The sequence below is a fragment of the Zonotrichia albicollis genome, chromosome 15 (assembly GCF_047830755.1).
Source record: "Zonotrichia albicollis isolate bZonAlb1 chromosome 15, bZonAlb1.hap1, whole genome shotgun sequence".
Classification (NCBI taxonomy): Eukaryota; Metazoa; Chordata; class Aves; order Passeriformes; family Passerellidae; genus Zonotrichia; species Zonotrichia albicollis.
Window position 1 is genome coordinate 1,440,503 of NC_133833.1, and position 24,324 is coordinate 1,464,826.

The 24,324-nt window shown below is 46.7% G+C and overlaps 1 protein-coding gene across 2 annotated transcripts; it reads right to left on the reverse strand.

Moving 5' to 3' along the window:
• SLC26A2 (solute carrier family 26 member 2) lies at window positions 1-19,275 on the reverse strand. Of its 2 annotated transcripts, XR_012582822.1 has the most exons (4): window positions 17,990-19,275; window positions 12,348-12,986; window positions 2,529-9,680; window positions 1-2,485 (listed from the first exon to the last, which is right to left on the reverse strand). XR_012582822.1 is itself a non-coding variant. In XM_005493086.4 (3 exons), exons 2-3 carry the CDS (start codon window positions 12,972-12,974, stop codon window positions 8,184-8,186), a joined length of 2,124 nt encoding a protein of 707 aa, XP_005493143.2. In that variant the 5' UTR covers window positions 12,975-12,986; window positions 17,990-19,275; the 3' UTR covers window positions 1-8,183. The 2 variants fall into 2 exon arrangements, 1 of the variants encoding a protein (XP_005493143.2); XM_005493086.4 differs by having other exon boundaries at window positions 1-9,680.
• Between the last annotated feature and the right edge of the window lie 5,049 nt (window positions 19,276-24,324).

Here is a 24,324-nt window from a genome sequence, read left to right on the forward strand (position 1 = left end):
AAAAAAAAGGAAGTGAGGCAGGTAAAGGTGCCAGGTTAAGAGAGATGCCTTTCCTTACCTTCACATGGGAGGTCTGACAGCATTTTTGGATGCCTGCTGGTTCAGCTTCACTTGAAATGTATTTACTGCAAAACACCATCTTTTTTAAGAGGAAAACAAGACAAGCCCAGAAGCGGTGCCACTGCTGAGATGGCAAAACACAACAGAAGCACCCCAGGACACAAAAATTGAACAGAACCTCTGCAGTTGTTTCTTGGAAAGGGATTATTTACATTTCTGCAGGAGATAACACATCCCAGGAAACATCCCCCGTTCCCTGGCAGGGCAGTTTAATATTCAGGGGCCCCAGCAGGGCCAAGATAACACAAATACTGAGAGGCCAAAAGTGTTCCTGCCCCTGGGGGGCTGAGGGACCAGGAGAAATATAAATAAACAACAATAAAGAGCATTTTCGCTCCTGCAAGATGGGGAAAAGAGCCAAGCACATCAGCTATAGAGATTGTAGGGAGCACTCTATACAACAAGGAAGAAAAAAATTCATGTCCTATTGCAACACAACACCTCATCTAATCTCCTGCCATGTGACAGGATCGGATCTTCCACCAGATTTCAAACAGGAGAAGTTTTTTTCACTCAAACACTGGGATGCTGTCACAGGGTGTGGTGGCAGCTCTGGCACAAGGGGTGATGGAGCTTCTCCATGAGAAGGTGCTGCAGAAGCTGCACCAAAGGTCTCACAGGTTTGTGTGGGAGGTTCTGGAGCCCTGGGACACCTTTCCCCCAAAGGTCTCACAGGTTTGGGTGGGACGTTCTGGAGCCCTGGGACACCTTTCCCCCAAAGGTCTCACAGGTTTGGGTGGGACGTTCTGGAGCCCTGGGACACCTTTCCCCCAAAGGTCTCACAGGTTTGGGTGGGACGTTCTGGAGCCCTGGGACACCTTTACCCCAAAGGTCTCAGAGGTTTGGGTGGGAAGTTCTGGAGCCCTGGGACACCTTTGCCCCAAAGGTCTCACAGGTTTGTGTGGGAGGTTCTGGAACCCTGGGACACCTTTACCCCAAAGGTCTCACAGGTTTGTGTGGGAGGTTCTGGAGCCCTGGGACACCTTTCCCCCAAAGGTCTCAGAGGTTTGGGTGGGAGGTTCTGGAGCCCTGGGACACCTTTCCCAAACAGCCCCCAGAGGCAGGAGATGGGGCTGGGGGTCCCACAGGAGCGTGGATGGCAAGGATGAGTTAAACCCAGGTAAGGCAGAGCCTAAAGCTGCCCAGGTAAATAAATTAATTAATTAATTAATTAAACGTGCTGCTGGCTGAGCCTGGTTCCCTCAGCTGGGAACCAGACTGGTTTGGCTGGAGGCAAGGGCTGTTCTCTGCTTTCCAGGAAGGAGCCCCTGCAGGCATTGCCATAGCCCAGTGCTCCTTCTCCTCTGCTGGCACCAGCACAGGAGCTGCAGCCTGTGCACAGAGGTCCCCTGAGGTAAAAGGCATCCTCAGGTAAAAGCTGAGCCAGGAGAGCCTTTTCCATAACTCAAGGACACTCTGCAGACACAAAGTCACAGAACTGCCCAGAACTGCCCTCACAGCTGCTCACGGGTTTTTCTGGCTTGTCCTGACCATGACCTGAGCACGCCACAGAACCTGGGACAGGGTCACAGAATCAAAGGGGAGGGACCCACAAGGACCATCAAACCCAACCCCTGCACAGCCCCCAAATCCCACCCTGGGCATCCCTGGGAGGTTTTTCCAAATTCTCCTGCAGCTCTGGCAGCCTCAGGCTGTGCCAATTCCCTGGGGAGCCTGGGGGAAGAACCTTTCCCAAAATCCACCGTCAACCTCCCTGGCACAGCTTGATTTATCTCAAAGACACCGAAATTCATCCCAAGGAACACTGAAATTCATCCCAAGGAACACTGAAATTCATCCCAAGGAACACTGAAATTCATCCCAAGGAACACTGAAATCCACAGCAGCAGTTTTACAAGGCTCAGTGTGCAATAGCAGGTGCTGTAACTGCATCTGTTGTAAAGAATAAGCAGCACCAAATACCAAACAAAATGTGGCCATTTCCACACCTGAGGAACTCAGCCCTGGCACAGCATGGTGCTGATTCCCTGGCACAGAGCACATCACTGTCCCCACATGCTGATTTTGGTTATTAATGCCACCACAAACACATCCTGGTAGAGCAAGGTGAAGGTGCCATCAGTCAGTGACAACAAAAAACCCCATAAACGACATATTTTAATTGTGCTGAAGAAACCCCAGTGATTTTACCAGATTTGACAGAAAATTCTCATGCTAACAAATTAACAATTAACAATAACAATGGGTACAGCTCAGACAGGGCAAGGAGAGCGAGCCAGCACCAGGCAGGGATGGGCACAGAACTGATGGCAGGACATGGGACAAAATCCAATTTTCCCCACACACCTGTGGTTGGTGAGCCCAGCAGTGAGGCAGGGGCTGGTGGCAGCAGCTCTGTCCCCACCTGGGTGACACAGCTCCCCAGCACCCTGTGCTCCACCACCCACCTGGGGGCTTCACACCTTCTTTTTACTGCACACACAAATCACAGCAAAAAAAACAAAGTGATGTTTTCCCCACACTCCATAATTTCCCCACATTTTACTCCAGTAACACACAAATTATTTTGGAAACAGATCAGATCTGCTGACCAGTGGGATCTAGGCCAGGCCTGAGGTCCTGGTTGGTTTAACTGGTTCTCCAACCAGCTCCAGGCACAGTTTGCCACTTTGTGTGTTCTGCAGATTATTTACACTTAAAATTATTCTGAATTTTCAATTATTAAAAAAATCACCAGAATGTCAATTATTAAATCACCAAATTTCATTTTTTTAAAATTTCAATTATTTATCACCAAATTTCAATTATTAAAAAACCCCAGAACACACCAAGAACATATTAGAGATACTCAGGAACACAAAACTAAAGACTCAAAGAATCATGTGCTTGTCATAAAAAATGAAATTTTACCTCTCCTTAACCATGTTTCGACTGCATTTCAAATAAACCTAAAATTTACTTCTTTAAGTTAGAAAATCAGATATAAAAACCTGGACCCAAATTCAACAAAATGTTTCCCACCTATGTGTGGAGTCTTTAGATCATTTGAGAGATGGACTAAGTGCTGTCAGAGCTGGGATTCAAATACTGAAGCAGTAATTTCACCTCAATGGAAATTTGGTTCTCCATCTGGTGCTGAAAGATTTGGTGAATTTGCACATCCAAAACCATTATGCCTTAACTTATAGAATCTCCAGGAAATAAAATAGACAGGTACTAATTATGCTATGAACTAAATCTAAATATTAAATATTTGCCATTTTACCTAACCAGAGGCCTTGCTTTTAGCACTGCAATGATCTCCAAGGAAAAAGCAAGGCTCAGAATGATTTCCACTTCACAGACAATCTGACTGAAATTACAAAAATCAGCTTGATTTTCACACGAGCAGCTGACCCTCCAAAGGCTCATTAGGATGATGACCCAGTGTAATTAATTCTTGGGCTTTAACGAGGTCATTCCCAGTGCCAAGGCTGCACTAAGGCCAGGATTGCTCTTGTCTGTGCCAGGAGAAAGGGCAAACCCTTCTGGTGTGGAGAAATCCACCAAAATCCACCAAGGCAGTGGCACAAACACAGAGCCCAGCATGGCAAGAGCAGTACAGGAATATTTGCATCTCAGCTTCACCAGCTTAGCCATGTCCATTAAAAATAAAGAAATTAAAAATGTCAATTAACTGAAGTGTTTAATCCCTTTTCCAAAGCAGGTGGAAGAAACACAAGCCACAGGAGAAGATAATGCCCTGAAGCAGGTTTTGGCCTGAAGAGTTTCACCCTCAGCTGGACCTGGGCCAGCCCAGGCAGAGCTCACCAACCTCAGCCCAAGGCTCTGGGCACGGCTCAAAGCCAGGGTTTAGCTGCTTTTCCTGCAGTTCTCACCTCTGTTCTTCAGCCCCACCAGCAGTGGATTCCAACCCCTTGGCAAAAGGCAGCAGAGACAAAAGGGTGGCTGAGATTCCTCCCAGGAGGGAGCAGCTTCCATGGCTGCAGCTCTGCTGGCCTGGTGGGACAGCCAGGAGTGGCTGAGATTACAGTGGCACAAAAATAAATAACCACAAACCCAGAAATCCATCATTTCTGCTTGTGCCACACTGTGGACAAAGGCATGACACCAAATCACAGCCAGGTGTGGACTGAGATTACAATGAGACAGAAATAAAAACCAACAAACCCAGAAACATCTGATTTCTGCTTGTGCCACACTGTGGACAAAGGCTCAACACCAAATCACAGCCAGGAGTGGACTGAGATTACAGTGAGGCAAAAATAAATAACCACAAACCCAGAAATCCCTCATTTCTGCTTGTGTCACACTGTGGACAAAGGCATCACAGCCAGGTGTGGACTGAGATTACAATGAGACAGAAATAAAAACCAACAAACCCAGAAACATCTGATTTCTGCTTGTGTCACACTATGGGACAAAGGCATCACAGCCGGGTGTGGACTGAGATTACAACGACACAAAAATAAAAACCAACAAACCCAGAGATCCCTGATTTCTGCAGGTGTCACACTGTGGACAAAGACACAACAAATCACAGAAATCCCAAAATAAAGACACCTCCAGGTTCAGCTGGGCAGCACAAAGAGCCCCACAAACCCCCTGCCAGCCCCAAAGCAGGCTGAGGTTCTGGTTCTCCCAGAGGACTGGGGGGGTTTTGGGGTTGTTTTACACTCACTTTACTGCTCAGGAGCTTTGGCTTTATCAAAAGATCACGCAAAGGGAGCAGCAGGTCACATGGAATTCATCACACACAGCTTCTTGTGTTTACAGTCAATATTGAGAGTCTGGCAGCACAAGCCAGGAGGAAGCAGCAGGAGGAGGAGCTCATCAGCATCACTCAGTCCCAGCTTGGAAATGTCAGCATGAAACCCAAAAGAGCTCCCCGTGCCCACTGCAGTGCCTGTCCCGGTTTTCTGAAGTGGACTGAAAATGGTTTTTGTGTCAGAACGCTCAGACAAGTGAAACATTTTCGAGGAAAAAACAGAGCCTGGCATTCAGCAGGAGAGTGCTAAAGAGATTTCCAGTACAGCTGAGACAGAGTTCATTTACATAATGCTCTGTTGTGTCATTAATGAACGTGCTAATGATCTCTTAATTCTTCATTTAGACTGGTAATTGTTGATTGGGACATTGGGGAATAGAGCTGAGCTGATTTACACCAGCTTCCAGCCTGGCCTGGGGCTCTGCAGGTTGCACTGGGAGGAAGATCCCTGCTCCAGGCCGATGGATAACCCAAACCCAAACGTTCTGAGGGGCCAAATTCACAAATTCACAAATTCAGGGGATGGGGGAAGGCACAGGAAGCAGTGAGTGCGACAGATTTCCCCTTAAAAAAACATGTCACATGCCCAGCACTGTTCATTTCAAACAGCAGAAGGCAGGAGAGCCCTTCCAGGACAGGACAGGAATATCACAAAAGCATAAATGGAGATATCCAGCTGCTGCATCCATCACACAGCAGCAAAACACAAACATATAAATATATGGATTCCTTTATAAAACAGTGTTTTGGAGGAAAAGTTTCCAATCAGTGATCCCCAATTCTTAAAGATAAACTGGATTGCTTTAAAAGGTCCATAAACAAAAAAATGTGCTGCTTGCCAGTAGGATCAAATCAGATCCATGCCACTGCTAAAAAACAATTCCAGGCCCAAGAGGAACAGGGCTGAAACCCACTGTTGTAAGAAATTCCAGCCATAATCAGCTTTAATCTCCAGTTAATTCCCAAGACCTCCCTACTGCACTGAACTCTGGCAAATGGCATTTATTTCAGTTCCAATTTAGCCAGGGCAGCGTGCATTAATAGATATTATTAATTTTAAATAAGAACATTAAAAGTATTTATTTGGACTGCTTTTGCTGTTGCATTTTAATAGTTTCTTGTGTTTTGCTGGAAATGAAATTTGGAGGCTGCACAAACAGCACTGAGGCCAAATGCAACATGCTCCAGGTAACGTTCAGCACATCTTTTAGATATAATCTAATTTAATTACCCGAAAAATGATTTTATGGCTGTTTTATTGTGCTGTTATGTAAATAAATACCCAGGAGCCACAAATACATATCCCACTAGTTGCAGGAAGTGGGTCCTTTTTGGAGTTAACACTGCTATTCCTCCCTTCCTGGCACAGGTAGGAAAGGATTTGCAAAACCATCTTTTAATAAATAAAGGTTTGGAATTCGGTTACACAAACCTGTGAAGGGTCACAGGTGAAAAAATCTCCACCTGGGCAGCATGGAAAGAACAAGGGAGAGAGGGGAAGAGGGAAGAATCACCCGGAGCAGTTGTTATTTGGCTTTTGTCCCACTCCTGGCTTTTCCCAGGGACACACAGAGGCTTTTTCCTCACAGGTGCCAGTTTGTGAGGTGCCATGGGTGGGGATCAGTGAGGTTCTCATTTCCCAAGCTGTGCTGCAGCCACCCCTCACCTCCCCAGCACTTCTGTGCTGCTCTGTGCACTCAAAAACGCAGAAAATTCAGTTAACAAGAAAAGGACTCATCTTCCTGCTGCCTCATCCTTCTCTGAGGCTCCCCGAGTGAAGTGATCCAGGACACTCAGCTTTCACAGAAAGAATAGTGTTACTGGTGCTTGCTCAAAAAAAAACCCCAAAAAAACAACAACAAAACAGTTTAAACTCAAAATCTCTACTTAGTAAACATTTCACAATTCATATTGGATTTTACACCTTTTTTGACTTCTGATTCATTATTTTTTAATTGTTAAGGATGAGAATATTGCCTATTCACAGCACCTTTCCCTTTTAAAAGCTGTGAAGCATCTGAAATTCAGATTGTAAACTCCTCTGGCAGGAAAGCACCCTCTTGCAGGGATGTGTGCTGTGTAGAGCTGCTATTCAGGAAAAAACTGTTAATCTCTCAATTCTGCCTTCACAATTGTATTCTACTGCTGGGAGGAAAGCAGTAAAAAATCCTATCCTTGTATTTTAGCATGAAGAACAGGCACTCTCCACTTCCACAGAATTTAAAATCAAAGGAAAAAGCTCTATTTATACTGACCTGGTAAAAAAAAAGGTCCAGGAAAGAATTTTCCTGGCTCCTTTTCCAATGGTGTGTGCACTCCCATTGCATAAAGTCCAGGACAGAGCAAAGGGTTTATAGCCAATAAATCCTGCATTCATGCACAGTCTGTGTGACATGGACACATCTGGGCACGTGCTGGATAATTTATTTGTCCCTTTTCACTTTGGTGCCTGTGATTCCCTCTACCTGGCATAAAAAACTGCCTAGATGGGACTTTTTTGGTCAAAATTAAAGAGCTAGATATCTTCTATATCTAATGTTCATAGTTCTAAAGAGCTCCTAAATATTAGGAAAACAACTGACTGACCATAAGAATGAATCAGACTTCTAGAGAGTCATCTGTGGAAAAGAAATCATTAAAATCAAGCTGGAGAGGCAGCATTTCCATGGGCACAGGCAGGTCAAGGCCTGGGCAGAAATGAGATAACCATGTCCTCGTGGCCTGGCTGAATTTAGGAGGCAGTGCCAAAACCTCTGCAGGTGAGAGGTGCTTGCTTAGAAGATATTCATTGAGATATTTTCCTGCATGTTTAGATTTGATTTCTCTATCTGAAACTCAGGGAGATTGCAAATTGAAGCACTGCCCAGTAAAGACCAGAGCAAACAGTCCCTGGCAGCGTTTCCTGGGCAAACACAAGGGCGTGGTGATGGAAAGCAACGCCAGAATGAGGGATGAGAAATGAGTTGCCTCATTCTTCAGCTGCACAGGATGTCCAGGCTACTCCAAAATCCCACCCCATCCACAAGGACAGAGTGGCAAAAAAGACTTGATCACTTTTCAGAGTGGAACTGAGACACAGAAAGCTCTAGAGAGGACATGAGCTGAACAACCCCATGGAAACTTAAAATCTGCAGATTGGCCGCAATCAAGTTAAGAACTGCCTTCATTCAGCACCTGCCATGGAATCACTACCCCAGGCAGGTAAATCCAGAGAGATTGCAGGGCACCAGAGTGCTGGCACCACCCTGCCCTGCTCCCTGAGCACAAACACATTGATTTCACACATGCACAGACACGTTTGCCCAGCCATTGCTCCAATCCCTCTCTTTCCAATCTATTTCTTCGGAGCGCCGTGCCCCTGCGTGCCCAGGGCAAAGTCCACGGCCTGGTGCACGCTGTGGAAGAGCAGCTGGTCCTCCCCCTGCTGGAAGAACTCCCCTCGGAGCAGGGAGCTCCTGACAGAAGGGCTGCACTGCGCCAGCAGCACGTGGACGTCGATGTCCCTGTAGTCCTTGCAGACCTCCTTGAGCGTGCGGATGCCGGCCGTGTCCAGGAACTGCACGGCACAGCAGTCGATCACGATGGTGTGAAACCCCACCGGCTCCGACCCCAAATCCACGGGGAGGCTGCTCTGCTTGTCCCCAGACCCCTCCTCCTTCTGCTTGAGCTTTCTTTTCTCCGCTTTCTTCCTGGCTGCCTTCACCCAGGCGGGGTTGACCCCGGTTTGCTTGTAGAGGGTGGATTTGAAGCACTCCTTGTTGATGTAGTAGATGGGGGCCTCGAAGCGGAACACCACCACGCCAGGCTTGGTCTGCAGGTTCTTGTAGGCAGACAGGGACTCGTAGGTCTCCGACTCGGCCACCCAGCCCAGCAGCGGCGCCTCGGGGCGCTGGGTGCGGAAGATGACGCAGAGCATGGAGAAGCAAACCCCCACCAGGAGCCCGATCTCGGTGCTGACCAGCGCCGTGGCCGCCATGGTGACCGCCCAGATCACCGTGTCCACCCTGCTCAGGCGCCACATCTTGGGCAGGTCCCTGAACTTGTGCAGGGCTCCGCGGAGGTTGACGATGGTGATGACGGCGAGGACGCATTTCTGCAGGGAGTAGAACAAAGGGGCGATGACGAGGAGGACCAGGAGGATCACCAGGCTGGTCACCATGCCGGACATCTGCGTCCTGCAGCCCGTGGACTCCTTGACCAGGGTCTTGGCGAGAGCCGCGCTGGTTGTGAAGCAGTGGAAGAAGGAGGGGATGATGTTGCAGAAGCCAATGGCGTACATCTCCTGGTTGGCCCTCACGGAGTAGCCGTGCTTCTTGGCAAACATCTCCGACAGGGACACGGTGATGGCAAAGCCAATGATGGCAATGGGGATGGCATCCAGTGCCACGCTGGGAATCAGGGTCCACACTGGAGGGCGCGGGGGCAGAAAGCCCGTGGGGATGTGCCCGGAAATGCTGGAGCCATAATTCTCCTTCAGCTTCCCAAAGTGAGAGGCCAGAGTGGCAGCCACGACCACAAAGAGCTCCACCGGAACCGGAGCCTTGAGCTTGGATTTGAAGCGCTCGTTCAGCTCCTTGGCTGGGACGAGCACCAGGAAGCACAAGAAGCTGGTGATGAGGTCGCAGATGTTGGTGGCGTGGATGTTCCTGAAGATGTTTATCCAGGTGGTGATGAGGGAGCCCACGCCCCCGCTGCGAGGGATGTCCAGGCCCAGCAGGTACTTGACTTGTGAGGTCAGGACGGTGATGGAGGCCCCTGTGACAAACCCACTGAGCAGAGAATCCGAGAGGTACACGGAGACAAAGCCCACCTGGAAGAAGCCCATGGCCACCTGGAAGGAACCAACCACACACAACATGTCAGGACACAAATCCCACAGATTTTGGCAGCTGGGATAAAAAAACCCAACATTGTGCACGGCCCTGGAGGACCAGGCATGGTCCGAGCAGGGAGAAAATTCTCCCTGTATTCAAAGTATTTCAAAAATATATTATAATATATATTATATAAAATAAAATATTATTAAAATACTAAATAGTTTTATATTTTATAAAAATATAAAATATATATTTTTATAAAAATATAAAATATATATATTATATATATTTTATATATATTATATATTATATATTATATATTATATATTATATATTATATATTATATATTATATATACATATATAATATTTTATATATATTACATATTATATATACATATATACATATATACATATATACATATATACATATATACATATATACATATATACATATATACATATATACATATACATATATACATATATATACATACATATACATACATATACATACATATACATATATATACATATAATTACATATATATACATACATATACATATATATATATAATTATTATATACTCCCTGTATATAAAAGTATTCAAACCAAACTTTTTGGGAGATCTTCATTCCCTGAACAAATGTTTATTATCTGCTCTGCTAATTACCCTGGTGGGGAAAAAATGAAGAAAAATCCAAACCCCGCATGTGAAATACTGCCTGCTTTTTGCCATTTCTCTTTCAGTTCCTATAAACTCTGTGAACTTTGCAAGGATCTAAACCTTTCCTGCTGGCCTTTGTCTGCCTTGCACTGGAGTTCAGAGCCTGCAATAAAACCACAGCTTGTGGGGTGACAACTGTCCTTTGCACTGCAGAAAGTTTGGTGCCTCTGACTCAGAAAGTCTGTGAGCTGCAAACTCCTCTGCTGCAGATCATAAAAACAGAGATAACTGGGAACTCCATAAGAATCTCACAGAATTACTGAAGATAAGGCAGGTCTGGAACCTGCACTGGCTGAAATCAGCTCACAGCTCTCAAAGGCTCCCTTATAGCCTTGATAATTAATTCAAGGTTGTTCTAAGCTTATCTAGTTAGTATTAACTGGTGTGAGAAGATTTTCTTTTTATGATTTGATTGTAAAGTTTCTGATATAAAGAATATGTAATTTTGGTTGAAAAAATAAATTTGAGGGTGTTGGCCTGTAGAGAATATGCATAATATTCAGAGGGACTGAAGATAAAGTGATCTGATTTCTTCAGATAAAGAAACTTAACTGTATTTTCACTTGCAAAGACTATTAAGTGCAATTCACAAACTGCACCCATCCCACAGGGATGAAAGATGAAACCCAAAAATCCAGTGTAGCCTGGGAGGCCCAGGATATTTCTGAAATAACTCAACAGGAACTTGCAGTACAAAAAGTTCCAGTTTGTGTCTAAAACCTGTGTTTTAAAGTGTCACAAACATGTTTTGCTCCTCTCCTATATATTTTGATTGGCTGTCACCCTGGACAGATGAGAACAAATGAATGTGAACTCACAAACTCAAATACCACAGCTCTGCAGTACTGCTAAAAAATCCCATTCTGGTTAATGTATAAGACTCTAAAAACAAGGATACCTGCTTTAATTTAGGCAAGCAGTGAATTCTAGAAAATAAAAAGAGATATGTAAATATAAAATAGTTGTATCCTCTCAGCAGAATCCTTCCCATGCAATAGCATTGTTTTGGCTTCAAATGGGCAAACAGCAAATTTTTAAAAGCACATTTACAAATAAAAGGAAACTGGAGATGCTTTTACTGTCCAAATTTTTCTTCGTTAAAGGCAAACGATTAAAGACTGGAATTAGGAGATGATACACACATTTTGGCCTGATGAAATGGGGTCTAATGCCAAAAACATAAACAGAGCTTCAGGCCACAGCAAGGAAGGTGGTGAGCAGAGGTGGGACTGAGAGCTGGAAGTGCAGGTAAAACTTTACAAAAGAAAGGCCTTATAAAATCAAGCCTTATTACTATTTGAACTCAATTAAGTTCGTCTGTTGAGTTTCAATGAGAAACAAATTCTAAGAATGAAAATCAATGTGCATAACAATCTATTCTTGTGAAAAAAATAAAATGCGCTTACAAAAACAAGAATTCTATCTCATTAGAATATTAATACAGAAGAATATTAGAATACTAGAAGAAAATATGTAAGCTATCTAAAACTTGAAAAGTTTGATAGAGACGTACAATAACCCGTAGCAACCAATGAACTGAGTTTCACTAGACTACTAACCAATTACATTCAAACACAGCACCTTCTAATATCATATAAAAATGAACTCTCCATAATAAAAAATGTAATATTCTGCCAAAAAAAAAAAGCAAATGTCTAGTCTCATATCTATCTCTAACACAAGGCCAACAGCAACTCCAGCAGAAGTGTCCCACCTACCTATCATTAATATGTTTTCCACTTCTGTGCATTATTTTGATCAGGTGCAGTTTCCTTGTAAAACCAGTTTTGCAAAAGTGTGAAGTGCTTTTTTTTTGCAGCGTGTCACCGGCTGTAAAAGAGCCGCTTCTTAGGTAACAAACCTTTACAGCATTTGGCAGGTGAAATCACTGCATTAATAAAATAAAAGCAAGAAGAAGCCACAGGAGGTGCGGGCCAGCTCCACGTGCCCTTACCTGGTACACCCCCGAGATGAAGGTGACGGTGGCAGCCACGGCCATGGCGTAGCAGCCGCTGTCACAGAGCGGCTCTGTCCCGTTCCCAGTGCCGTTCCCGTGCCCCCCCGGGCCTGGCAGGGCACTGGGCACGGCTGCCTCCAGCTGGTAGCCAGCCCTCTCCACCTCCCTGTCCACCACCTGGCCCAGCATCAGGCACACCACGCCGAAGATGCTGACGGAGATGTGGCGCGAGGTGCCGAAGATGCAGTAAATGATGCAGGAGAAAAAGGAGGTGTAAAGGCCGTAAATGGGCTCCAGCCCGGCCAAGAGGGAGTAGGCAATGGACTGTGGGACCAGCAGGACCCCCACGATGACACCAGACATTACATCCCCCAGGAGGTACTCCCTGAAGTTGTATTTAGGGAGCCACTGTAAGATGGGGAAAAACCCCAAAACACAATCTTTAATTTTGGCTGGGGTGCAGCTGCAAGTTTCCTTTGCTCGCTTAACCAGCAGAGCCTTCATGTTCCTCTTCTTCTCTTGGGGTTCCAGGAACATGGTGTGATGGAAACTGCACTTGGCATCATCTCCTTCTGGCCCCTCCATCAATTCATGGATATGGTTGGTCTCCGTCATCGCTGTCATCACCAGGACTCACTGAAAACACAAAGAAGGATCATTAAACCAAAAATGAATGTACCATGTGAGACTGAACACAGCATTTATGAAAAGCAAGGGATGCAACTCTCAGTTTAGCAGAGAGAAACCAACTTCCAAGCCAACTGGGAACCTCTCAGCTTGCCTGGGAATTGAGAAAATGAGATTTTCTCAAGAAAGCCTCCACACTGCATCCCTGTGAAGCAAGGAATGACCTTTCCCAGGAGGGAAGCTGATATCCTGTGGAAGAATACACCTGCTGCTGGCAGGGTTGGGAAATGGACAGGAATGCAGCAGCTCTGCCTTTCTGGGAGGCTTCCTTGCGAAAATCTCTGCCTGCAGCCTGTTCCACCTCGCAAAGCCAGACAGAGGGTTTATTGTAGTGCCACAGCCACTCCAGCCCAGCTGCTAAAAATTAACTGCAAGTGGGACATGTTCAGCAAAGCACAGCTCAGTCTACATCTCTTGTGGGTTGGTTGTTTCTTTTTTTTTGTTTTCTTTTTTTGATGCAGGGATTTCGCCTGCCAAGTACTGTAAAGGTTTATTACCTAAGAAGTGTTTTTTTTACAGCCAATGACACGCTGCAAAAAAAAGCACTTCACACTTTTGCAAAACTGGTTTCACAAGGAAATTGCACCTGATCAAAATAATGTACAGAAGTGAAAAAACATATTATTGGGCACAATGACAGGTAGGTAGGACACTTCTGCTGGAACTGGTGCTCTAGACCAAGCTGCCCACAGACAGTAAAACAGAGTAATTATATGAATAATTTAATCCTGGGAACATATTGCCTGACTGAGAAAGAGCAAACTCTTGATGAGACAAACCATAATGGAAGTTGAGCGTACCAAGTGACTTCCAGCACTTAGACAGCTCTCCCATCTGCAGAAAACATCCAGAATTCCCCAGAAAACTCCTTAAGCCCCAATACCTGGTACCACCAGCACAGTGAGGACATGTCAGCCAGAAACTCACTGGTCTGGGTGAGACCCAGCCAGAGAACCCTGAGAAGTGTCACTGCCAGGCCTCCCTTTGTGGCCCTGCAGTCCCATATGCCAATGACAACATGGATTTGATGTGCTGCTCACGTCCCCTCCGTGCAGTGCAAACATCAGCCAGACTCCTGTCCATGGAACGCTTACTGCTGAATTAATCGCCCAATTAATTGTCCAATTGTCCTGAATTAATTGTACCAATTAATAAATCGCTACTGGAACTGGCAGTGCTAAGGATGCCACTTGAGTCTGCCCCAGAATGTGTTCAGTTAATCACCATTTCTGAAGCAGCTGCAGCACCACAGAACTGTGGAGTCATTCAGGTTGGAAAATCCCTCTGAGGTCACCCAGTGCAACCACTCCCAGCACAGCCAAGGCCTCCACTAACCCAGGTCCCCAAGTGCCACATCTACAAGCCTTAAATCCCTGCAGGGATGGGGACTCCAGCACTTCCCTGGGCAGCTGTGCCAGGGCTGGACAGCCCTACTGGTACAGAAATATTCCTAATTAAAACATTCCCTGTTACCATCCCTGCAGTGTGGGTTTCCCAAAGGTATGGGAGGGAGAAGTGAGAGGAGTGACTTTGTGTGCCTTAGGATAGCCTGAGCAGAAGGAACCCACAAGAGCAGAACCAAATACAGAATTATATATTTACAATGGCTTCTTCAGAGACTTCTAAAATGAATTAGAAAGTAATTGCACCCAACTAATCCAACCGTGGTGTCCCTGTCCCTGGAGCTGCAGACATATCTAAAGCCAACACACAGAAAACACCAGGGAGGAGTTTCTGTTTCATCTCCTGCTCCATGCTGGGACTCCCAAAGGAGTTTCCATTCAGCACAGAGCAGGACAGGGAGCATCTCTTTGGTGGGTGAGCTCCTGCACCCTCCCAAATAACCAAACCCTGCCACTCTTTGCTGGGCGCCCCTGAACTGATACTGAAAGGAGGGTTTCAAACACAGACCCCAAACCAGCAGGGATGGATTTTCTGTGTCACAGGGGCTGTATCCATCGCTGCTGTAATATCCCAGGATCACTGAGGCTGGAAAAGCCCTCCCAGCCCCAGCTGTGCTCAATGCCCACCTTGTCCCCAGCCCAGAGCACCGAGTGCCACGTGAAGAGTCAGGATCTTCAAATGAAGAACCTGCACTGCAAGAAGGGACATGCTCAAGATGATCACACCTGCAGGAGACCCCAGCCCTACCCTGCAGGTTTCCAATCTCACCCACCTGTACAGGACTGCAAATTGTGCTCAGGGATGATTTACAGCCCTCACAACCCCCTTAAATACACAGTGAGAATCAGGGGAGTGTTACAAAAGCCCTGTGTTAGCTCTACTTTGCAAAAGTCCATTTTGGAGCTGTATTTGCTCAAGAAGTTTTATTTGTTTTACCAGCTCAGAGTTACAAATCAAAAGGCTTCTCACCCACCCAAAGCTCAGCAAATCAACACTGTAAAAGCTGAGGGGGAAAGAATCAAGCAAAACTACTTTTTATGTGTAGCAATGAGTTTGTTTTGTGAGATTTTAGTAAAGATTTCAGTAGTGAAAATTCTTTTGATTCCTTATGTCCCTCCTCCAGGACTTGCAGGCAGCTCAGTCAAACCTGGGAATTTTCTGAAATGAGCCAAGACAAACCCCAGACAGCTCAGTTTGGTGCTGCTGTAAAACATCTGCATGGAGGGGGTGCCTGGGTTTCAGTCCTGTCCAGACAGTAGGGAAATGTTCTAAGTAAAACCCTTTTTGGCTCCTGAGCTCTGAGCACATACTGGCTCTTTGTGCTGACTTGCATGACAGCTTTCTCTCCGTGCCATGAAAAGGACCTTTCAGCACACAGTCCCTGCCCCTTGCCATGGCAGGACAGTAGGAAATATCACAATTTCCAACACTCATTTCACCCTTTTCTGCCTCAAAGTGCTGCCCTGTGTTAATTTTGTAACCGTTAACTCTGGCTTGTCTAATAAAACTGGATTTTATTCTTACACATTAAAAAAAAAACAATGCTGAGAAAACACCTTTGGTTCATGGTTTGGACACTGAAGGACATTCTGTACATAGAACTTGAAAAAGGAGCTGCTGTAGTTTTTATTCTGAAAGCTGCTATTTACACACAACCCAGAATTCACTTTTATCACTGCTTTTGGCCTTTCAGGGAGTGTCTTGTTGTGACAAACTTCGCTTAAGATAAAACAAACTACAAGACAGAACTGAGGAAATTTCCAGTATCTGTCATCAACTGACTGCCATAAAATGAAGATACAGGGAGGTTCTGCAGTCTGTAGAAGTCATCAGACCTCCAGACTATTTCTGGAGCCCATCTGGGCCCTTCTTTCTGATACCATGATGGGGCAGCATCTGCCTGGCTTCTGCTTTTTGGGGGAGCACAATCTGCAGCCCAGGGTTGGCCTGGACTTCATCAGTCTGTGGCACATCAGAGTCACCTTGAGAGTAAGGGAAAACTGGATTGTGAAGCTCATTCACCTGCTGAAATAACTAATACGAGGTGAAACTTCAGATGTGAGCATTTCAGAGTAGAAACTGAATCAAAACATGATGTCAGTTGCTGCAACACCGTGTCAGTTTTCCTTATTTTTCTACATTTAAATTTTCACTGTATGCGATCACTCCCCACCATCATGTACCCTTTGCTAGACAGGAAAATTTACACGCACTAAAAACTAATGCATAAAGCCATACAAGACATGAACAATTTGTGGAGAATTGTAAAGGTGAATCAGAAATCCAAATTCCACAATAACTGACCAGAGTTGGGCCTTTAGAAAATGCACCCCCTAAGAATACAAGAGGAAAGTATATCACATCCTTTTGACAACTAAATCTTTGACCTCTCTCTTGTTGGACAACAACCTTTTTCAAATAATGTCTTGACTGTTGTGCAGCAACAAGGAAATTCAATATTACCATGATAACACCCAGATAAGCACTGGAACAACACTGCCTGCACCTTGGAATTTGACAGAATCCTTCATATCCTCCGGCAAAACATTCAAGCCACAAGCATTTACTTTCACAAAGGGCTGAAAATAACATGAATAATGAAAACCACGTTTAAGGAACACATGTGGAAACAGAGCTGCCCCGCTTTTGGCACAGTAACCAGCAGCCATTCACTCATGTGGGAAAATCTGCAAAGCCGGACAATAAAACCTCACTTTTGTGGAAAACGGGATCTGCTTCCACTCCAAATACGGGATCTCCTCACTTTTCCCGAGCAGCAGCAGCAGCAGCCTCCTGCATTTTTGGGGAAGATCCCATGGAATCCCTGCTGGCAGCCAGCTATTCCAGGGAAGCTGTGTCACCTCCCAAGGGCAGCTGAGCCTGCTGGCTGCCCTGCCCTGGCTGAAGCAGATCCCGCCAGCAGCTTCCATCCCACCCGGATTTCTAGGGAGAGTTTGCCAAGGCTCTCAGCAAGTTACTCCTGCGTTAGGGCTCTTCTCCCACCCTTTCTGTTAGCAGGGGAAGGTGGCACACTGAGCAGCTGGGCCGGGCACTGAGGATGGGCTGAGCAAGAGCTGCCCAAAGGGATTTCCTCAGGCAGCAGCTGCCAGCTCAGCCCAGGGCATCCCACACCGCCCATCACAGCCCGGGCTGCATCCACAGGGCTGGGGCTCTCCGATCCCAATGGAAACACACCGGGACTGCGCTGCATAATGCAATAGTTGTGTTTTAATTAAAAAAATTGGTAAAATCAATAAAAGCCTGCATGAAGAAGCCCGCACGTTGTGTGCCCCTGAAACTGCGGGGTTCGCTGAGCGCTTCGCCAGCACTGAGGGTCCGGGCAGAGCGGAAGGGAAGTGAGAGCAACAGCTCAGCTCTCAACGCCACATTCACTTTCAGCCTCGGGGTCCCGCTCCTTCCTACCCAGCTTCCTCATGGCTTCCATGGGCATTTTCCTCTCCTCCCGCTCGTTCCGCGGCGGCGAGCAGAAAGTGAGGAGGGTCCGAGCCGGACCCCGCTGTGCCCCGGCCCCTTCCCTCAGTACTCACCGCCCGCGGCTCCCCGGGGACCTGCGGCGGCTGGGGCCGACCGGCGGACGGACGGACGGACAGAGTTAGAGACAGACGGACGGCCGGACAGACAGAGTTACGGCCGGACAGACAGACGGACAGACGGAGGGACCGCCCGCCCGCGGCGGGCCCCGGCAGCACCGCCCCGCTGCGGGCAGGGAGGGCCGGGCAGAGCCGCGCCCCTTCCACCCCCAGGCCCGGGGCGCTTCCGAGGGGATTCCGGCTGTGTGTAGTCACGGGGAAAGCTGCTTCTGGTCCTTAATTTTGCATGCAGCCCTTTTAAATTGAAAGTATAGGGTTGATAATGTGGGGTGATAATGTGAGGTGAAGTGAAACTAAACTTGGTGCAGGTGGGGAAGCGTTGCACTCTCTGGCCCCTTTATGCCCTGGGGTACCACTGGGATTTAATGAAACCTGGATTCATTGAAATGAATGGGATTCATTGAAACCCGGGAAGGATGAAAGGTCCTTGGCTATACGGGTATTAAAAATCCCAGGTTTCTGTTAAATGCTCTGCTCTTGTCTCTGGGCCGGGGGTTCAAGGTCGGAGGGGCGATGCCCAGCCCTGTCTGCCTTCCCTTCCCTTCCCACAGAAAAGCAGACGTTTCATCTGAAGCCAAACATTGCCCAATATTTGCATTCCAGGTGGAACCTTGAATGCAAACTGTCAAAAAACCCCATCAATACACAGTTGGAGAAAGGAGGCCAACTTCAAGCCTGCAGAACTCATGCTCTTGTCTTTCAGTGTTAAGCAAATGCTGTAAACCTTCCTGTAGAAATACTGAATATTTCCACAGAAAACACTTCCTTTCTCCATGAGGGTTTATTAGATGTCATGGTAACCAGAACAGGCAATGGCAATGGAAATAGAAGAGCTCCCTCCCTCTCCCCTAACTGTCCATTGTCAAAAACATCAGTGACTGACTTCCCAATCCCTTTAGGGACTTCCACAGGAGTTTTAACTGAGTTTGAAGTATGGTGACTTCAAGACAACCAGAGCAAATCCTTGGCAGGAGTGACATCTATGACAAAAGCATTCAAAGCTTATTGGGCAGGGACTCTGCAGAATCCTAATAGGAAATCACAAACCCAAGCTATGAGTGTTCCAGCATTTTCATTCTTGTTCTAGAAGCACAGACTGTGGAAAACTTGGGTCATCCAATACATCATGTCTTCATGGAAGAAACAGGGAAATAATATCTTCTTGGAACATGATAGTAAAAGAAAAAAAATCCCAAGCATTATTGTTTTACTGGACCTAAAAAAAGTAGGCTTTTTCCTTCTTACTTTTAGACTGATTTTCTTACAAATAGGTGGAAAAAATCCAAGCAATTATTTAAGGTAATTAAATAATTTCACTTCCAAGTGCTTTCCTCTTCTCGAGGTATATTAAGCTTTATGGTTAATATATTTCTGTGCTGAGGGAACCTTTGGCCTTGGAGAAATGTGTCTCTGGGCTCCTCACACTCCAGAATCTCCTGCCAAGGAGCTGGGGTTTGCTGACACACGAATGCCAGCGTGTGCCATCTGCCCATCCCACTCAGCCTGCCCGGCAAACCCACTGCTTCTCCAGATCACCACATCCTCTTTGGAATATCCAATCTCCACAGACCAGCTGGTCAGACTGCAAAGTAATCCTGGGAATTGCTTTGTTCCACAGAGCAGGTACTCCTGGGCTGCCCTGGGAGCCTCCCTCCTTGCCTTTTGCCCGCAGCTCCTGTCCAGCCCTGCCGTGCCCTGGTGCCACCTGGCACATTGCTCTGCCTGTGATGGTGTTATCAGCCCTGTGTGTCCATAAACCCCACAGGCAGTGGCTCTCCCTGGCTCTTCCCAGGCTCCCAGCTCAGTGTTATCACCCAGCAGATAAGGGCAGCCTGTGATTTCCCCGGCTCTCAGCTGCTTCGTGCCACCTGGCTCGCAGCCTCGAGTAAGGATTCTCCTTCCTTCCTTCCTTCCTGTCCTCCTGGCACCTCCCTGTCCAGTGCCCTTCTCCTGCTGGTACAGCTCCATGGGAGGATGGGCTGGGTTATGCTGAAAGTGGTTAAAAATGAGTTATTAACTCTCCTTGCCCTACCCTCCCTATACAGCTCGCAGTGCACTCAGATTCGGGCCTGAATTTGCACATTCTTGCATTAAGTTTGGAGATGGAGAAGATGGAACTGCCTGGTTCCCATCTGTGAGTTCTGTCAGAGCTGGGACAAACCTTCCTCCCCACCCTGACCTGCTGGGCTTGGAAGGGCCTAATTAATGTCACACACACACGTCTACGTGTGGCAGGTCTGGCTTACTTAGAAAACCCATCAGACTAAGTAACAGGAAGAGGCCCATCCTAATGCTTGAAATGCATTTAATTTAATTCAGTCACATCATTCAGTGCTTGGCAAAAATCAAAAAAGAAGAGCTAAAATGAGCTGCTTTTAAAGGCTTCCATCAAGGATGAGACAAATGCCAAGTAAAAATTGAGTGGTTGGAGGTGAGAGGGCGTAATAGAAAAAGAAAGATGCAATGAATCAGAGTTCTTAGGTAATGAAAATACTTAAGCCATAAAGCTATCAAAAAGAAATAAGTTCTGTCCTTATCTCATGTGCATGTCATTGTACATGTCACAATTATACTGCAATCAAGAAAAAGTGTTCTGCACAAACATCTGTGCAGAATTGCTGCACTTTCAGTGTCATGGTCCAACGTTGTCACCTAGAGTCAAGAAGTAATTAAGTGATAAAATTTTCAGGGTGTTGATGTGTTAGAAAGCTTAGTTAAATAATTGCTGGATTCTGTGTTTTCTTACCCTGCTTTCATCCAGGCTCTCAGCTCTTTGCTTCCTCAAGGCTAAAGCATGGAACATTTGAAAAAGTCACAAATTCCACTGAGTCCCTTTGCAAACAAGCAAACGCATGGAGGAATTAAACTGCACCATCAACTTAGCATCTAACTCAGAAATTCCACCTTCCTAGATTCTCATTTTCATCCAAAAGCTTGGTGAGCCTGCAGCAGGATTACAAATCCCAGGTTTGAGGGAGGGATGCTGCAGGAACTCTGCAGCACTGCAGGAACTCTGTCTGCAGCAGCAGCACCAACCTGCACTGGCTGCTCCCAGCTCCTTCAGCTGGCAGCCAGAGAGAAGCCCAGGATGGTCAGGAAAATGCTGAAGGACAGGCTCAATTCTTTTGCCTCCTCTGAGTGCTGAGAGCAGCTGCCCTTTGTGCCTTGCTGCCTTCGAGCAGGAAGGAATATTTGCACCTTGAGCTCCCAAAATCTGGCCACACACTTTCTGTTGTGCTGACGATTGATGGGTGCAGCAGAGCCAGGGCTGAACACACAGCACAGCCTGGAGAGTCCATTTAAAGCAGGAAGAGATGTTACCCTAAATCTGAGATGGACTGCTAGGTTTATTTTTAATCCCTGAAATCAGGTATGTGTTGATTAGCACAAGTGACAGAACAGAGCTGTAGCCACAAGTCCTGTAAAAGCAGAGAAAACTTCAGCCTGGATTTCTTGGGAGTCTACCCACAAAAAATGCTCTCAACATCTAATTCCTGGTGATGGTATGGAACCCTCCAACCCTGCTTACATATGTCTAGAGCCATTTATGTGGTTATTCAGCCACATAGTGACAACAGAGTCACCACAAATCATCTTACAAAAATATAATTAGACATATGAGATAATACAGTTCACAGTTTGCAGTGCAGCAGCAGTTGGAAATTTTATTATGTTCATGTTAATTCTTAGTACTTATAAAAAAAATTTTGATGTGTTACAGAATTTATGAGGGGAGGAGAATTTAGGTAGGAGGGGAGATCAAAACATGTGGCAGGTTCTCATTACTAGAGGTAATTTTGGATAATATTCAAGTTTTTCTTTCCATCTCAGTTCTGACATCTGTTCTTCACATCTCCCTTACATCTGGACCTAAGAGAAGCAAAATTCTCCAACAAGTATGTTGTTCCTTCTCGACAATGTTTTCCTGCAGTAGGAATAAACAAGGTGGAAAAGTTTCACTTACTGTAAAACAAAGTAATATTTTATAACATATTTGACAAGTTGCTTCCAAGTAGAGCATTGCCTTGTTTCAGAAAAAAAATATTTCTTTTTCACTGACCTGTTTTGAGTGACTGTCTCATTCTGTATAAAGCACAGCCACTGACTGAGCTCACAAGAGAAATAAATGGACATATACACTGATTAAAAAATGTACCTCTAGATTTGCTCAAAAAAAGTGATGAAGAAAATAAGATTTTCTTTTGAATTTACGAATTAAGAAGACAGTAATTTGCAAACTGAATTTCAGTTGCAGCAATTCATATCTCCTGCAGCATTTGGATCTATTTAGGGAACCTTTTCAGGTACTGAGTTTGCTCCAGCTCCTGCCCAGCTGGTGGGAACCCCTCAGTGGTCTTTCCTTGGAACAGGGCTGTTTTCCTGAGTGCTGAAGCAAACCCAATGCCTCCCTCAGGCTGAGGATAAATGATTTCCCTGCTGAGTTCCCAGACATTTCTGCCCTGAGGGTACATGCTGTGGCAAGGACAGGAGATACATGCAACAAAATGCTGATCACATTGTTAGGTGGGAGATTTTCTCTGCAAGACTCACAGCCCCAAGCCAGAGTCCTGAGGAATAAATGGTATTTTTGAACATTTACTTACATTATGAAGAGGTATCAGTGGGTGAAGCCTCGCTGTAAAGAAATGGTGTTGAATGTTAGAGCCTTGTAAAACACAAATCACATCTTGTTAATAGCAGAACAAGAGATGTGAATAGATCTGAGTCCCTTCTTTTAAGGTGAAGGACAGCCTTTGAGACTCTGCTTAGGTCTCCTTAAAACTGAAGCAGGAAAGTGCAGGACATACAGTCCTTAAATTACCAACTGGAGAAATCTGCAGGGAACATTTTATAAGTAAAGGATTTACCTGCTCCTCTTAATTTACTTGGCGATTTTGATCTAAAAATAAAAAAAATAGAGAAGAATGGTTAACAAAGCTGGCAATGAACTCAAGTGTATGGCTGGGTACTGTCCCCCTGGATCTCATGGTCAGAGATAAACCAGGAGGGGATGGGGCTGGGCAAACACAGAGGATGTTTCTTGACAGTGGTACTGAGCACCCAGAACTTGGGAAGTTGATGGGAGCAGGAAACCCCATCAGAGAGAGGAGAAATTGGCCTTGCACTGCTCAGGAGCAGACCTCTTCCTTGTTATCCACAGAAACTGCCCCCAGCCCTCAGGACCCCTCACCAGCCCCTCACACCCATCCCCACTCCCTGTGGAAGCCCCACCGCCCTTCCTACGGCTTTCCCCCGTCCTCGCCGCCAGGGCAGGGGCCATGGGCAGGGAAGAGCTCCCTACCAGCTCTTTGTCGTGTCCCTCCTTCATGGTGATGACCTCGTGGCCCTTGTGGGCCCCGGCCATGGAGCAGAGCACGCAGATGCTCCTCCCTGAGGCAGCAACATTCCAGCAGCTTGCCGCGATCCCAGCTCCTCCTCTCCTCCTCCTTGCCTGCTCCCACCTCCACCAGGATGTGTTCCTGATGGAAAGCCCTGGCGTTGTGGTTGCTCAGGTGGGCCTGGCATCACAAATCAGGCAGGTTTTCATGGCCGGCTGGGGCTCATCCAGGCACTGCTCACAGGCAACCACGTCCATCTTCCCCTTCTCGGCGCCTTCGTCCTACTGGAGGCTTCCTCGTCGAGCTTTGGAAGTGATGGCCTTAAATGCCTCCACGATGTTGCGCAGCTTGAAGTTGTGTAGCTCCAAGGTGACACCCAGGTCGGCCATGCATGTGGGGCAAGTCCAGAGGGCCTGGGAATACAGCGCCTCCTCAATGCACAGCCGGCAGAAGTTGTGGCCGCAGCTCAGCGCCATCAGCTCCCGGTACAGCTCCAGGCAGATGGGGCAGGTGAGCTCGGCCTCCAGGATGCCAGCCCCTCCACATCCCTGCCGAGCTTGGGCCATGGCTGCAGCAGGAGCACAGAACCGAGACTAAAACCTGGTGCAGGCAGCCGGCCCAGGGTCTTGGCAGCCCGCCCCCTCCAGCCCCTTCCTCCGCCCCAGGCCAGGCAGAGAAATGTTCCCTCTGCCGGCTCCACCCTTCCCTACGCTGTGGCAGCCACTTCGGGAAATTTCCCCTCAGTCTCCAGCAGGGAACGCTGCACGGTCTCTCCTCACCTCCCAGGGCAGCTTTGCGTCTGCACTGGATGTGCAGGATGGAAAGAGGCGGCAGAGGCAAAAGCTGCCGCCTTAGATCAAAGATCAGAACTGCTAGTGCTGTAGCAGTTAATGTTGTGCTGTCAACTTTTAGATGAAACAAATTGCCATCACG

What these genes read in the sequence shown, in the direction of transcription:
- SLC26A2 (XM_005493086.4), bottom strand. Translation starts at nt 12,974, where the DNA reads ATGACAGCGATGACGGAGACCAACCATATCCATGAATTGATGGAGGGG. An exon ending in TCATCTCGGGGGTGTACCAG is followed by an intron (nt 9,681 to 12,347) that starts GTAAGGGCACGT and finishes GGTTCCTTCCAG; the next exon opens with GTGGCCATGGGCTTCTTCCA.